The sequence below is a fragment of the Zootoca vivipara genome, chromosome 9 (assembly GCF_965207765.1).
Source record: "Zootoca vivipara chromosome 9, rZooViv2.hap1.1, whole genome shotgun sequence".
Lineage (NCBI taxonomy): Eukaryota > Metazoa > Chordata > Lepidosauria > Squamata > Lacertidae > Zootoca > Zootoca vivipara.
In genome coordinates this window covers 61,909,522-61,922,908 of record NC_142592.1, presented here as the reverse complement: position 1 = coordinate 61,922,908, position 13,387 = coordinate 61,909,522, and the positions used below count along the sequence as shown (strand labels likewise).

The 13,387-nt window shown below is 44.8% G+C and overlaps 1 protein-coding gene and 1 long non-coding RNA gene across 53 annotated transcripts in view; one reads left to right on the top strand and one right to left on the bottom strand.

Annotated features, from left to right (window-relative positions):
- LOC132592700 (uncharacterized) overlaps positions 1 to 13,387 on the bottom strand; it is a 76,998-nt gene that overhangs the window by 2,173 nt on the left and 61,438 nt on the right. For 2 of the 3 annotated variants that reach the window (XR_015945934.1, XR_015945933.1), the window contains exons 4-5: positions 12,489 to 12,578; positions 11,648 to 11,763 (exon numbers count right to left, since the gene is read on the bottom strand). This is a non-coding gene — a long non-coding RNA (uncharacterized LOC132592700). Of the gene's footprint in view, positions 1 to 8,326; positions 8,468 to 11,647; positions 11,764 to 12,488; positions 12,579 to 13,387 lie in introns of those variants that run through there. The other variant, XR_009558228.2, reaches the window with a different exon arrangement.
- Positions 1 to 13,387, top strand: part of CELF2 (CUGBP Elav-like family member 2) — a 492,055-nt gene that overhangs the window by 444,268 nt on the left and 34,400 nt on the right. For all 50 annotated transcript variants that reach the window (XM_088652502.1, XM_060279201.2, XM_088652496.1 and 47 more), the window contains one exon: positions 6,327 to 6,461. In XM_088652502.1, the coding sequence (XP_088508628.1) occupies positions 6,327 to 6,461 (135 nt within the window). The remainder of the gene's footprint in view (positions 1 to 6,326; positions 6,462 to 13,387) is intronic.

The window sequence follows — 13,387 nt, the reverse complement described above, 5'->3', positions numbered from 1 at the left end:
GGGGTAACCAGGAGTGGATTTTTGTGTGAGCTCAGTTCTGGTACTGAAAACAAACTCCTAGACACTGTGTGTGCCCAGAGGCCAATCCTAACTGTGTGTCTTTGGCTGTGTTGTTAAGAAAAGTTTTCTAAGGAAACGAAAGGATCGTCCTGCCAAAGTACATAATATTGTGCTTATTGTTTCGGCTGTTTTGCCCAATTTGTGTGAATGCCTACATTATTCTCGGAAAGAAGAAAGACTATAAAAGCAACAGGTCTGTTTTTTTGGGGGGGGAGGGGAATTGATGCAGTATTGGTTGTTTCTTCTCCCTCCCTTTAAATAATAATGAAAGTAGGATAGAATAATAATAATAATAATAATAATAATAATAATAATAATAATAATAATAATTTATTATTTATACCCCGCCCATCTGGCCGGGTTCCCCCAGCCACTCTGGGCGGCTTCCAACAAAATATTAAAATACAGAAATCCATCAAACATTAAAAGCTTCCCTAAACAGGGCTGCCTTAAGGTGCCTTCTAAAGGTTTGGTAGTTGTTGTTCTCTTTGACCTCTGGTGGGAGGGCATTCCACAGGGTGGGTGCCACTACCGAGAAGGCCCTCTGCCTGGTTCCCTGTAACTTGGCTTCTCGTAGCGAGGGAACCGCCAGAAGGCCCTCGGCGCTGGACCTCAGTGTCCGGGCAGATATCATGAAAGCGACCTGAGAAATTAAGATATCATGAAAGCGACCTGAGAAATTAAGATATCATGAAAGCGACCTGAGAAATGGTCTGTGGTTAGGCTAAATGCTACCACAGCCAGTGGCTGGTCAATTGTGCCTGATAGTCATCATCACTGGGGAAATAGTGATTTGTGGCTTAAAACAGGGTAAGAAGTCTCCCTGAATGGAGTCTGGCCCAAAAGAGGTGGCAGAACTGACAGCAGTTCATCACTGTGACTTGTTTGCAAAGCAATTTGAGGATAAAATCACTTGCACCCCCCAGGATCCTGACTCTGCTGTTACAGCAGAATCTGGACGCTCAAGGGGTGCCCAGAGCCCTGTTCGGTCCTTTTGTGTTGAATGAGTTTCAGTTCGTAAGGTTCAAGGATGTGGACAAAGGGCTTGGATCACTCAGGGTGAGCACTTGCGCTCCGGACCCTTGCCCCTATTAGATGCTAAACACTAGCAGCGAGGCGATTAATGCCTGCCTGCAAGAGGTGGTGGTCCCTGCCTGCTTGAGGAAGGCTAAAACTACTTCTCAAGAAGTTCCCCCTGGATTCGGAAAATCTTAAGCAACTACCAGCCAGTGGCCAATCTCTGTTTTCGGGGCTAGGTCAGGGGTGCCCAAACTTTTTTCAAAGAGGGCCAGATTTGAGGAAGTGAACATGCATGAGGGCCAACCACTTTATTGAGCTTTTTTAAGGATTGAAATTGTTGACCTTTGGGGGGATTGGAATTGTTGAGCAGGCAGAACAGAGAGCAAGCAGAACGGTGGATGGGTGTGGGACATTAATGGAGGGCGGCAGCGGGAACCTAATGTCGGGCAGGAGAGAGAGCAGAACGCAGAATGATCAGAGGGACGGGTAAAGAACAGGGCGTCTAAGCGAACCGCTCAGCGTCATGGATACAGAGATGGGCGCCTGCGCGAGCAGAGCACTATCCGGACAACAGCAACAGTCCACCGCTAACAGGGTCCTAGAGCCGGACAACGGACGCTGGTGGGCGGGTAGGCTATCCATAGCACGTGGATGCAACAACCATAAACGGACCTGCCTGTGGGGCCGAATGAAACTGTCTGCCAGGCCGGATGAGGCCCCCGGGCTGGACTTCGGACTTGCTAGGTTCTTGAGTGGGTAGTTGCAGATTGCCCTGCAGGTTTCACAACCCAAGTTGTGAGATTAAAAAAAAAAAATCTCAGATCTCCGATTGTGCTTGTGTTTTAACCAGCCTGCATGAGTGACTCGGCAGTGGTGCTACATGGCTTTCCTGTGAATGTGCTAATGGGCCTTATGAGAGGGTTTTGGAGCCATCCATCTGCCAGTTTTTAACAGGCCTGATTGGCAAGCGGCTGTAACAACTGACATCTGTTCGTGCTTATTGATATGTAGATTTATGGTAATTGCTCTGAACAATAAGACATGAAATTACCTAAGGTGAACATTAAATTAAATTTTCATGGCCCCTCTTCCTTATAAATATGTTGTTGTTGGGGTTTTTTTTAAAAAAAAATTACATTTCAAACAGGCATATTGTGCATCTGTTATGAACATAATTTAATTGTATTTTTAATCTGCCAAGCTGCAAAATCAAAGTTGGGATTCTTGCTGTCCATAATATTGGCCAAGTTTTGTTAGCTTACTGGTATATACAGATTACCGAACGCAGAGTCAGATTCCACTTTTATTCGCAACGTTTTTCTCGCATCATAAAGATTAAGAGTTATTTAGTTTCAAGCAGCTTGTTCCCAGAACGCAGAAGGGTGTGCGCGGTTGTTTGCGCCACTCTGTCTATCAGGCTGTGCTTTAGAGTTTAAGTGATTTGCATTTCTTCAGAGAGCGCTGCGTTTCAAAGAAAAACGATCACATTATTTTCTGCACGGCGCTGTTGTGGGATGTAAGGGAAGGGCAGGGAGGAGGGGGGACCAACCACCCAGGGTGCAATGTGAGAAGTGCAGATTCAGGAATGCAAGACAGGCAGCAAGTGCGACCCGCAAGGACTGAGAAATCATGCATTGGCTTAGAAATTACTGTATTTTTCAGTGTATAAGACTAGGTTATTTTATTAAAATATTACGCCAAAAACGTGGTGTCGTCTTATGTACACAGATAGTGGAGAGGTGGGACGGGCAATTGGTGGCCGCTGCAAGCAGGATATTGTCCGTGGCGTTTTTTGTGGGTGATTGGTGGGTGCTGCAAGGTCCGTTGGCTATTGGCTGCTGCGGCAATCGGGCGGGCGATTGGTGCCTTCTCTCGGCGAGCAAGCAGACGATTGGTGGCTTTGCCAATGTGTGTGCAATTTGCTGTTGCATTCCTGCGGGATCCCCCCCCCAAAAAAGCTCAACAAGTCTGGGCAATACACACACCGACCGAAAAAAGCTCAACAACTCTGGACAATCTCCCCCCATTTTCTCTATTTGGAGTCCCCCAAAAAAGGTGGTGTCTTATACATGGGGGTGTTTTATACACAAAAAAAGTACGGCAGCTCAGAGGTGGAGCACTTGGCTTTGCGTACAAGATTCAATCCCTGGCATCTCCAGGTAGGGCTAAGAAAAGCTCCTGTCTGAACCCTGCAGAGCCACTATCAGACCATGGAGAATATACTGAGCTAGATGGCCAACGGACTGACTCTGTATAAGGCAGGTTACTTTGCTTTCATTTTTGTTTTTATTTCCCTTCTTCTTCTTCTTCTTCTTCTTCTTCTTCTTCTTCTTCTTCTTCTTCTTCTTCTTCTTCTTCTTCCAGTGTGGTGTAGTGGTTAAGAGCAGTAGACTCGTAATCTGGGGAACCGGGTTCGTGTCTCCGCTCCTCCACATGCAGCTGCTGGGTGACCTTGGGCTAGTCACACTTCTTTGAAGTCTCTTAGCTCCACCCACCTCACAGGGTGTTTGTTGTGGGGGAGGAGGGGAAAGGAGATTGTTAGCCGCTTTGAGACTCCTTCGGGTAGTGATAAAGCGGGATATCAAATCCAAACTCTTCTTCTTCTTCTTCTTCTTCTTCTTCTTCTTCTTCTTCTTCTTCTTCTTCTTCTTCTTCTTCACAATCTTCATTTTCCATTTTTCTCCACAATTAGAAGTACCAGAGATTGCCCTTTAAAGAAAGAAAAGGAAAACACACCTGATGGCCTCCAACTTGGATGGCTTGAAAAGAAGGTTTGGCAAATTCCTGGAGGACCAGGCTATCCGCGGCTACTAACCACAATGGCTGTGTTCTATCTTCCCTATCTATGGCATCATGCCTCTGAATACCAGTTTCTGGGAATCGCAGCTTACGCACTTAGGTCGTGCTTGCAGACTTCTCATAGGCATCTGGTTGACCACTGTGAGAACAGGAGGCTGGACTAGATGAGCCATTGGCCTGATCCAGCAGCCTCTTCTTAGGTTCTTCCGTTCAGTATCCAACCAGGTAATGTGTGCAAAAAATAGGTGTGCTAGGGTAGAATGTGCACAAAAATGCATGCGTTGGTGGCAAGAACATATAAAATGTGTTGTTTTAGTGAAAAGCACTACAAATCTGTAGACAGAAATTAGGAGAAATTCATGATTATTATTTTTTAAAATGCTAATTGCTGAGGAAATGTTGAGAACTGATTTTAAGAATGGAAAAAATGAGAAACTGAGAAAATTAGAACTGGCATTTCCATCCATCCCTAGTTGCAGAAGGGGCTATGCAATTATTGAGTGGAGTTTCACATTTTAACTACGAACAGGCATCATCCCTCCAAGGTATCACAGCTTCACTCATTCTGGCATATACACATCAGAGAAGATGTCTTCCTTAGGAACCACCCTAGGAGATTATTCCATGACCGCAGCACCTCCAGAGTCAGTCCTAATGCGGGTACCTGAATAAAGGTCTCCATTGAAGATGTTACCATTTTGGCAGACACAGATGGAGAAAAGTGATTTTCTAAGTATCCTGCTCTCATGCCTCCAACTATATTAAGCCCACAGCAGCATCTGCTAGATCTTCATGCTGAACTAATGCCAAGTCCCACTGTGGATGGTTGCATCTTGTCTGATGCCAAGTTCTTTGCACAATCTGCTTCCTAGCATCACACCTAAAAACATCCAGGACATTTTTTCCCCCAGGTTCTTATGATTTTGCATCATCGCTGTGCCTGTAAAGATCCCCCACCACCACCACACACACACACACCAATTATTTCTCAACTATTTAAAATGCAGCGTGAGGTCTTCGTCCTCTAGCCAGTTGTTGTTTCTGCAGGTCATTATTAAGTTTACCACTTCTTAAGTAGCTTAAGAAACCTGGCCGAAATATCACTGAAAGTCTTTGGCTCCCCCCAGTGCCCAAGTCATTTTTACATATGTGACCAGAGCGTTCCTGAATTCTATTTCCCAGTGGAGTCTCCCATCAAGAATTGTCTTTGGCAAAAGCTGTCGCTGTAGATAGTGCCATACTGATCTATTGGCCTGCTGACAGGGCAGGCTCTGACTTAGTCCGCAACGAATTCATTTTATCTTTACGAGTGGGAAAATGTAGAAATGGGAACCGTGCCATAACTGAATCATGAAGCTTACTGGGTGTTTTAAAAGGGCTGTGTTACGTTATTTGTTGCACACTTTGACAGGCAACTGTGAACCACCCAAATTTGGTTGTTTCTGTGTCGTTAGCGGGAAGAAGGGGCCACAGCTAGAGAGGCAGGACTAAAGTAGAATCATTGTTATCTCTAGCACAATGGATCTCAGCTAGCAGGATTGAGAAATATTGCTGCCTCAGAACTCAGAAATCTCCCACCAGGCAGCATACAGAGAGCTAGGCTAGATGGACCAATGGCTCAGCATAGGGTTGAACCTTATGGGGCAGCAAGTGAGAATTGGTTTGTCACAGGTGAATTACAGGGAGGAGAACTGTTCATTTATACCCTATTTTGGGTTTTAAAAAATAATTTATTGGTGAGTTAGCAACAACAAGTGCAAACATAACAAATACGAAGGAAACCATAAAAAGCATCATAGCCTGGAAAAACAAATGTGCAAAGCTAAAAGGTAAGGGTACCCCTGACCGTTAGGTCCAGTCGTGGACGACTCTGGGGTTACGGCACTCATCTCGCTCTATAGGACGAGGGAGCCGGTGTTTGTCCGCAGGCAGTTTTTCCAGGTCATGTGGCCAGCATGACTAAGCTGCTTCTGGCAAACCAGAGCAGCGCACAGAAACGCCATTTACTTTCCCGCCGGAGCGATACCTATTTATCTACTTGCACTTTGATGTGCTTTCAAACCGCTAGGTTGGCAGGAGCTGGAACCGAGCAACGGGAGCTCACCCCGTCGCGGGGATTCGAACCGCTGCCCTTCTGATCACCAAGCCCTAGGCTCTGTGGTTTAGACCACAGCACCACCCGCAAAGATACTGCACAGCAAATGGCCAGCTCATTTAAAACTATACAGAACTGTTATCCTCAATAATGATGGAACTCACAGGTGGAGAAGGCTTTTCTTTTTCTATCTCTTTTATTATTGGTAAAGGGAATGTTGGTATCGCCCTATTTTGTCCATCCAAGAGCAGGATAGGGTGGAGGCTCCCAGCTTTGTTCATTTAAAACAAAAATGTGATTTGAATTTTGTAATCAAGCTCACCGCTACAGTTCCTTTATGTTCTTTCTGCAGGAATGAATGCTTTACAGCTACAGAATTTGGCAACTCTAGCAGCCGCAGCTGCCGCCGCCCAAACCTCAGCTACCACCACCAATGCAAATCCTCTCTCCACAACAACTGGTGCCCTTGGTGCACTCACGAGTCCAGGTATGGCCAAATGTGTTCCCTCTGGGTTTTTTCTAGCTCCCATTTCTTCAGAAACTCTGAGACAGGTGTCAAAATGAGTCGCCACCACATATTGAATGCGGATTGGTGAATGTGCCACAGGCTTGATCAGGTGTTTATTTTAAAATAATAATAATAAAAGGTTTTCTCAGGCTTACATGCCACCATAAATATAATGTCAGATAGCATTTTCTCAAGCATCAGTCCACTTGTGAATTGTTATTCTTGTGCTGTGTACACATGACTTTATTCTGCCAGTCAAGTAGTAACTAAAATGCAACTTGGCCAATACTTGAAAGCAGGATTCAGAATGCAAGCAAATGTCCAATGTAAACAAGCAGAACTTTGCTTGTTTATTCAGATCCACAATTCCCAGTCTCTTAAGGAACCACATGTCTTTCTTTTGCTAGAACTGCTTTTGCAACACTCTCCTTTTACTTGTTTTGATGTGTCTTCTTTCCCCCTTCTGCTTTCTTGTTTTCCTTTACTTCCTTCTTGATACATCTCCCTGAAAAGATTTCTTTGGAGGGGAAGCAGGGTTGTGGTTGCTAAAGTTGGACCAAATGCTTAGAAGAAATTTGGCATAAATCTGTGCTAGGGCTGTTTGCGATGGCTAATATTTATCGAGGGATTTCACAGAGTAGAGTTTGGTTCTGTGGTGTCTAGTGCTTAAATAGACCAGTAGGTCACTGCAGAGCAGTGCTCCTAGGGCAGCTGTTAACCCTGCTGTCAAGTTTTAAAGGACTCGATTCTAGATTATAAGGACATCACACAATATATAACGAATATCTTTCACACTTAGCAAATATTGACTTCTAAAAATATTAGGAATTGGGAGAAGCCTACCTAGTTTTCACTTCTCAAGTCCATAAATGAATTGAAACACAGCCGTTTTTCAAAATTCACTCTTTTTGCAGTGTAGGCCTCCAAGAGAAAACTGTACAATTTGCATATATTGGTGGGAATAGCATTCAAAGTGCATTGTCTTTAAGGAACATCACTTGCAAGAATGTGTACATCAGGTGAAAGTGGAAAAAGTGTGTTTGTGTTAGGATAAATTGTGAACTGAAATGCTGACAAGCTTGTGAGTACTTGTTTATATATATAAAAAATGCAAACTGCAGCAGAAATATGAATTGAACTGGACGTTAGAAAAATTGAATATTGAGGAAAACCAAAATTGAGCAATTAATCCATCCCCAAGAGATATTAATTCTGTATTATTTATTTGTTTATTGGGTGATTGGGGGGGTATAATGTGGATATTTGTTTTACAGGTACTATGTGTTAATGTTTGACCACCACCAGAATATTTGCAGCCATTGTATGTGCATGAAGTATTGCATTTGCATGGTTCACATACCTACAGCTACCTTAGTTCCTATGGTGGCAACAACCCTTTTCAGACCACAGCAGTCATGAGAGTTGGGTTAACCATGGAGATGTTGCCTGCATAGAGGTGCAGGTACATAAAAATGGCCACTCCACACAGTCTCAGCTGAGCTCTTGGGGCCACTGAACACATGAAGTATATTTTTTCTTGGAGCAAGAAGTGCATTTGCAATGATTTACAGCTGGTGCCTCTTCCTGTCCTAGCTTATTGCTATGGTGCACAGTTCCAACTCAGTTGTGAAATTTTATGATTTGTAGCAGCTGCACACGACGCTCCTTCCCCCCCCCCCGTCATGTTTATATCTGCTGCCACTGCTGCTGTAGTTCTTTCACATTGACAAGACAAAAGGATTCTGACTCAGGTTGGTGGTTTTTGGTTTTTTTGGTAGGAAATCCATTCTAGCCACTTCCCTCCAACTCAGCTGACAACCTTCTTCCTTATCTCTCGCCTCCAGAGCTGGACAAATGCTTTGGTGGCCAGCAGGGCTTGGAATCTGCAGTTTTCAAATGCCTGATTCCAAAACTCTCCTTACCTTGCCTTGTCACCTAGATCTGTAGCCGCTTCCTGGCTGGCATCTCATAATTTTAATTGGTGTCTGGTGAAGTTGAAAATATAAAAAAGGGGTTATTTTGGACCCCGTTTGGTACTGCACATTTATTATGTACTGCTGAGAGGAGGATGAGAGGGAAACGAAAGATGATGGTACTCAGGGAATGAAACCAGTTGGCGATGTTTCAGGTAAAGCAAAGCAGGAACGCCCAAGGAATTTTAGGGGAGAGAGAAGGGAAAGCAAACCAATATGACAAAGAATTTTGTCATATTGATTCCTACTAGAGATCTTGCAACAGCTAGATAGAGTCAGTGTGCTGGAGTGCGGAAACCTGGTTTCAAGTATCAGCCATTTGCTGGGTGACTTTGGGATATCCAGCATACCTTGCAGGGTTGTTGTAAAACAGTATGGCAGTGACTTCATCATGATGTTAGTGGGAGGGGAAATCTCATTGGAAAGGAAAAGCAGGCAAGCTGGACTTAATAAAACAAACTGCAGAGACAGGGCAGAGTGGGAAGTCAAGGGTAGTGCAGCCAAGCAAGGTCACCACATCATGTGGACGTAAGTTTCACATTTTAACTGTTCTCAATGCCCCAGTTTAACTGGTCCTCAATGCCCCAGCATTCAGCTTTACTGGATGACACAGGGGAGAGGCAAGGAAACACCTACAGAGGAGGAGGAGGAGGAGGAGGAGGAGGAGGAGGAGGAGGAGGAGGAGGAGGAGGAGGAGGAGGAGGAGGAGGAGGAGGAGGAATTTATACTGGCTGGATTTCCCCAGCCACTCTGGGCGGCTTCCAACAAAATATTAAAAATACATTAAAACATCGGAAGCAGTAATAATATAGCAAGTTTTTGTTGAGGAGCAGTCCATCCATCGTTTTCCCCCGGTTCCAGAAGTCTGTCAGTGTTTGAGTGACACCTGTCCTATCTGCTTGTTGAAGATGTGCAAAAAAATGGGCATGCTTTTTATTTTGAAAAGCGAGCAAACAGTGTTAACCTTTTGCACCAACTCAAAGCCACAGGCCCCAAACAACAGACGTGTTTATTTTCATCAAGTCTCACTTATAGTAACAACCTCTGATACATTCAGAGCAACTCCCAAATCCTTATGCCATTATGAAATTCAGACACTACTGTTCTGGCTAATTTAGCATTCTTTCCCTTAATGTGAAAATTGTATACAAGAGAAGCACCAGCTCCATTGACTTTAATGAAGCTGCCATGCACTAAGCATTATAAAACTTGGAAATGCTTTGGAAATGTGTTTAATGGCTGGAGAATGGTCTTAGAGAGTCATTGCAAATTTATATAGAAGCCTTGAGGTTGTTAGCGGTCGTCCATCAGCTATAAAATTAGAGACTGTAAGAGCTCCAGCACTGAAAATAGTGCACTGTGATAGGGTATTTCTGAACATAGGGGTAACTGTGCTGGATTCAACCACTGGTCTATGTAGCCTACGAATCTTTTTCCTAGAGTGGCTAGCCGGAAATCTCTAAGGAAGCTCAGGATCAGGGCATGTTGTTGTGTGGCATTCTCCCCATTTAGGATCCCAGCCATGCCATTCCATTTGCCCACTCCCAACAGCCCATCAAGGGACGCGGGTGGCGCTGTGGGTTAAACCACAGAGCCTAGGTCAGCGGTTCAAATCCCCGCGACGGGGTGAGCTCCCGTTACTCGGTCCCTTCTCCTGCCAACCTAGCAGTTCGAAAGCACGTCAAAGTGCAAGTGAACAAATAGGTACCGCTCCAGCGGGAAGGTAAACGGCGTTTCCATGTGCGGCTCTGGTTCGCCAGAAGCAGCTTTGTCATGCTGGCCACATGACCCGGAAGCTGGCTCCCTTGGCCAATAAAGCGAAATGAGCGCCGCAACCCCAGAGTTGTCTGCAACTGGACCTAACAGTCAAGGGTCCCTTTAACAGTCTGTATCAACATTTCATGCCCCCTGAACATGCTCATTCCTCAGGCTGTTTCTGTGCTTCCCCTCCCCTTAGCTTCCCCTCCTTATTGTCCTGCGTTATTTATTTTTTTACATCTGTAAATCTTGGAGTTCCCTCAACCCATTAATACATCCCTCTTGTGCACGGACCTCTGGCCAGTTACCTCTGTCCATTGTTTATCTAGGATCTATTTCATCTCTCGTTTCACAAGAGGAGGAAGGGGGGGGGAATAATTACTATTTATTGCGTTGATAGCCCACCTTTTTCTCCAAGGCTCGCAGGGTGACACACATGGTTCTCCCCCTCCTCAGTTAACCTCTACAAAATCCCTATAAGATAGGTGTAACTGAGAGGCAGTGACTAGCCCAAAGTCACCCATGAGCTTCATGGCTGAGTGGGGATTTGAACCCTAGTCTACCAGGTCGTGGTCCGACTCTCTGACCACTACACCACACCGGCTCCCAAATAAACAATATTCATGAAGTTGGCCAATGATCTCCCATCCAAACACTGGACTGACCTAGATCTGCTTAGCTTCAAGTAAGGCTATGAGCTCCTGTACCTTCAGACTATACTTTAGTCAATTAACTGTTAAAGGTAAAGGTAAAGGGACCCCTGACCATCAGGTCCAGTCGTGACCGACTCTGGGGTTGCGCACTCATCTTGCGTTATTGGCCGAGGGAGCCGGCATACAGCTTCCAGGTCATGTGGCCAGCATGACAAAGCCGCTTCTGGCAAACCAGAGCAGCACATGGAAACACCGTTTACCTTCCCGCTGTAGCGGTTCCTATTTATCTACTTGCATCTTGACGTGCTTTCGAACTGCTAGGTTGGCAGGAGCTGGGACCAAGCAACGGGAGCTCACCCCGTCACAGGGATTTGAACCGCTGACCTTCTGATCAGCAAGCCCTAGGTTCAGTGGTTTAACCCACAGTGCCACCTTGGTTCCTCAACTGTTAATGAGGCCTAAAATGAGCAAAAATGGAATATTCGAATGTAACGCATAGCTCTAAGATGACAATGAATGCAGAAAGATAGACTTTTTTAAGAGTTGTTGCTGCCAAGATGGGGCAAAGATGTCTCTCCATCACATGCAATGAGAGAGTAGCCCAGGCCCCAGCAACAATTCTGGGGGTTATTGCTTTGGTTGGTTTTCTTTTAACTATTTAGTGTTTTTATCCTGTACGTTTTATCTTGTGAACCACCCTGATGAAGGGTGGTAAATAAATTTCAATAATAATAATAATAGCGTTCAGAGCCAACCATGCTGCAAAAGTAAGATTCTTCACCTGCATGTCCCTGTATGCTCAGCCTAGCTCTGATCCGGAAAGTTGTCCTCCGATTTGTCTACAGAGATCTCAGAGAGGAGGCATAGGGACTCAATAGCAGCCCTTTATGAATCCTCCTATCAAAACAGAAACGTCAGTTTAATGGCATTGTTCCTCCTTGCAAACTCTACAACTAACCCAGAAACAACCCTTGTTAAGATGTTCTTTGATTTCAACTTTCTTATCTGGCTCTACATTTTCCACTCCATTAAATACTTTGTAAACCCCGAATAAAAGCTTTTCCTGGTTCTTCTCCGCTCCGTGGAATATGCATTTAGTTCTCTAAAGCATCGCATACCCTTTCTAAAGCATCTCCATTAAAACCTGGACTATAATGGAACATTTATATTTGCCTTTCAGTGATGGTAAGGAAGGGGCCACGGGCCCCCCATTTATTTATTTTTGCTTTGCTTTGCTTTCTGTCACAAGAGGATTTGGGGGGGGGGGTTAGTATTGAACTATTTTAATTGAACAGCCAATTGCTTTGCACCTAGAGACAATTTCTCGTTTTATTACAACTAAAGTGGAAGCGTTTCTTGGCTGGCTAATTTAATGACATAAAATAGTGATGAATGAGGCTATAAGATCGGCATGTTCAGGTTTATAGGATTTGCAAGTTTAAGTAGCCTTGAGAAAGCAGCATGAGGTTTTGACCTCCGGTCTCTTATTTGGGCTTCGGACTGAGCATCCAGCTTTGCTTCTGATCTCCTGGATTTCAGGCAAGGATCTGACCCAGAATCTGACCTTGGAGATTCCAAGGACTAACCCCTAAATTTTTAAAGTAACACTGGAGCTCACTCACCCACTCTGGTAGGAATGCAAGGAGGCTCTGGTTTCTGATCCTTCCCATATTTGTTGCACGCAGCACTGCTTCTGTTCTACTGCAGTGTGGCTCCCAACCAAAAAAAAAAAGGTTTCATTTGTCTTGCCATGGCAGAATTTTATATAAGGTACTGTGCTATCATTATGTCACTCCACACTGTTCCATTTCAAAGCAAAGGCCATTCGTTTCAATGCAAAGGAAATGCAGTGCAAGATGCAGGGAGGGTTGCCTTCCCTATTGTGTTATTTGCAGATTGAAAGCAACAACAATACAGGCGATATTTGCTGGAATGATTTCCGTTTCACACATAGCACAAAACATAGAATCATAGAATCGTAGAGTTGGAAGAGACCACAAGGGCCATCCAGTCCAACCCCCTGCCGAGCAGGAAACACCATCAAAGCATTCTTGACATATGCCTGTCAAGCCTCTGCTTAAAGACCTCCAAAGAAGGAGACTCCACCACACTCCTTGGGAGCAAATTCCACTGCCGAACAGCTCTTACTGTCAGGAAGTTCTTCCTAATGTTTAGGTGGAATCTTCTTTCTTGTAGCTTGAATCCATTGCTCCGTGTCTGCTTCTCTGGAGCAGCAGAAAACAACCTTTCTCCCTCCTCTATATGGCATCCTTCTATATATTAAGTGAACTTCAGCCATAATAAGTGAACTTCAGCCATTTCTGCTGCTGTTTCCGTCTGAATTGTCCAACACGTACACACAGAGAGAGAGACCCCTAATCTAGCAGCGCTCTTCAGTGGAAGGGTCACCCTCGGGAGGTGGTAGGCTCTCCTTCCTTTGAGGTTTTAAAGCAGAGGTTGGATGGCCATCTGTCATGGGCGCTTTTAGCTGAGATTCCTGCATTGCAGGGGGTCCCTTCCA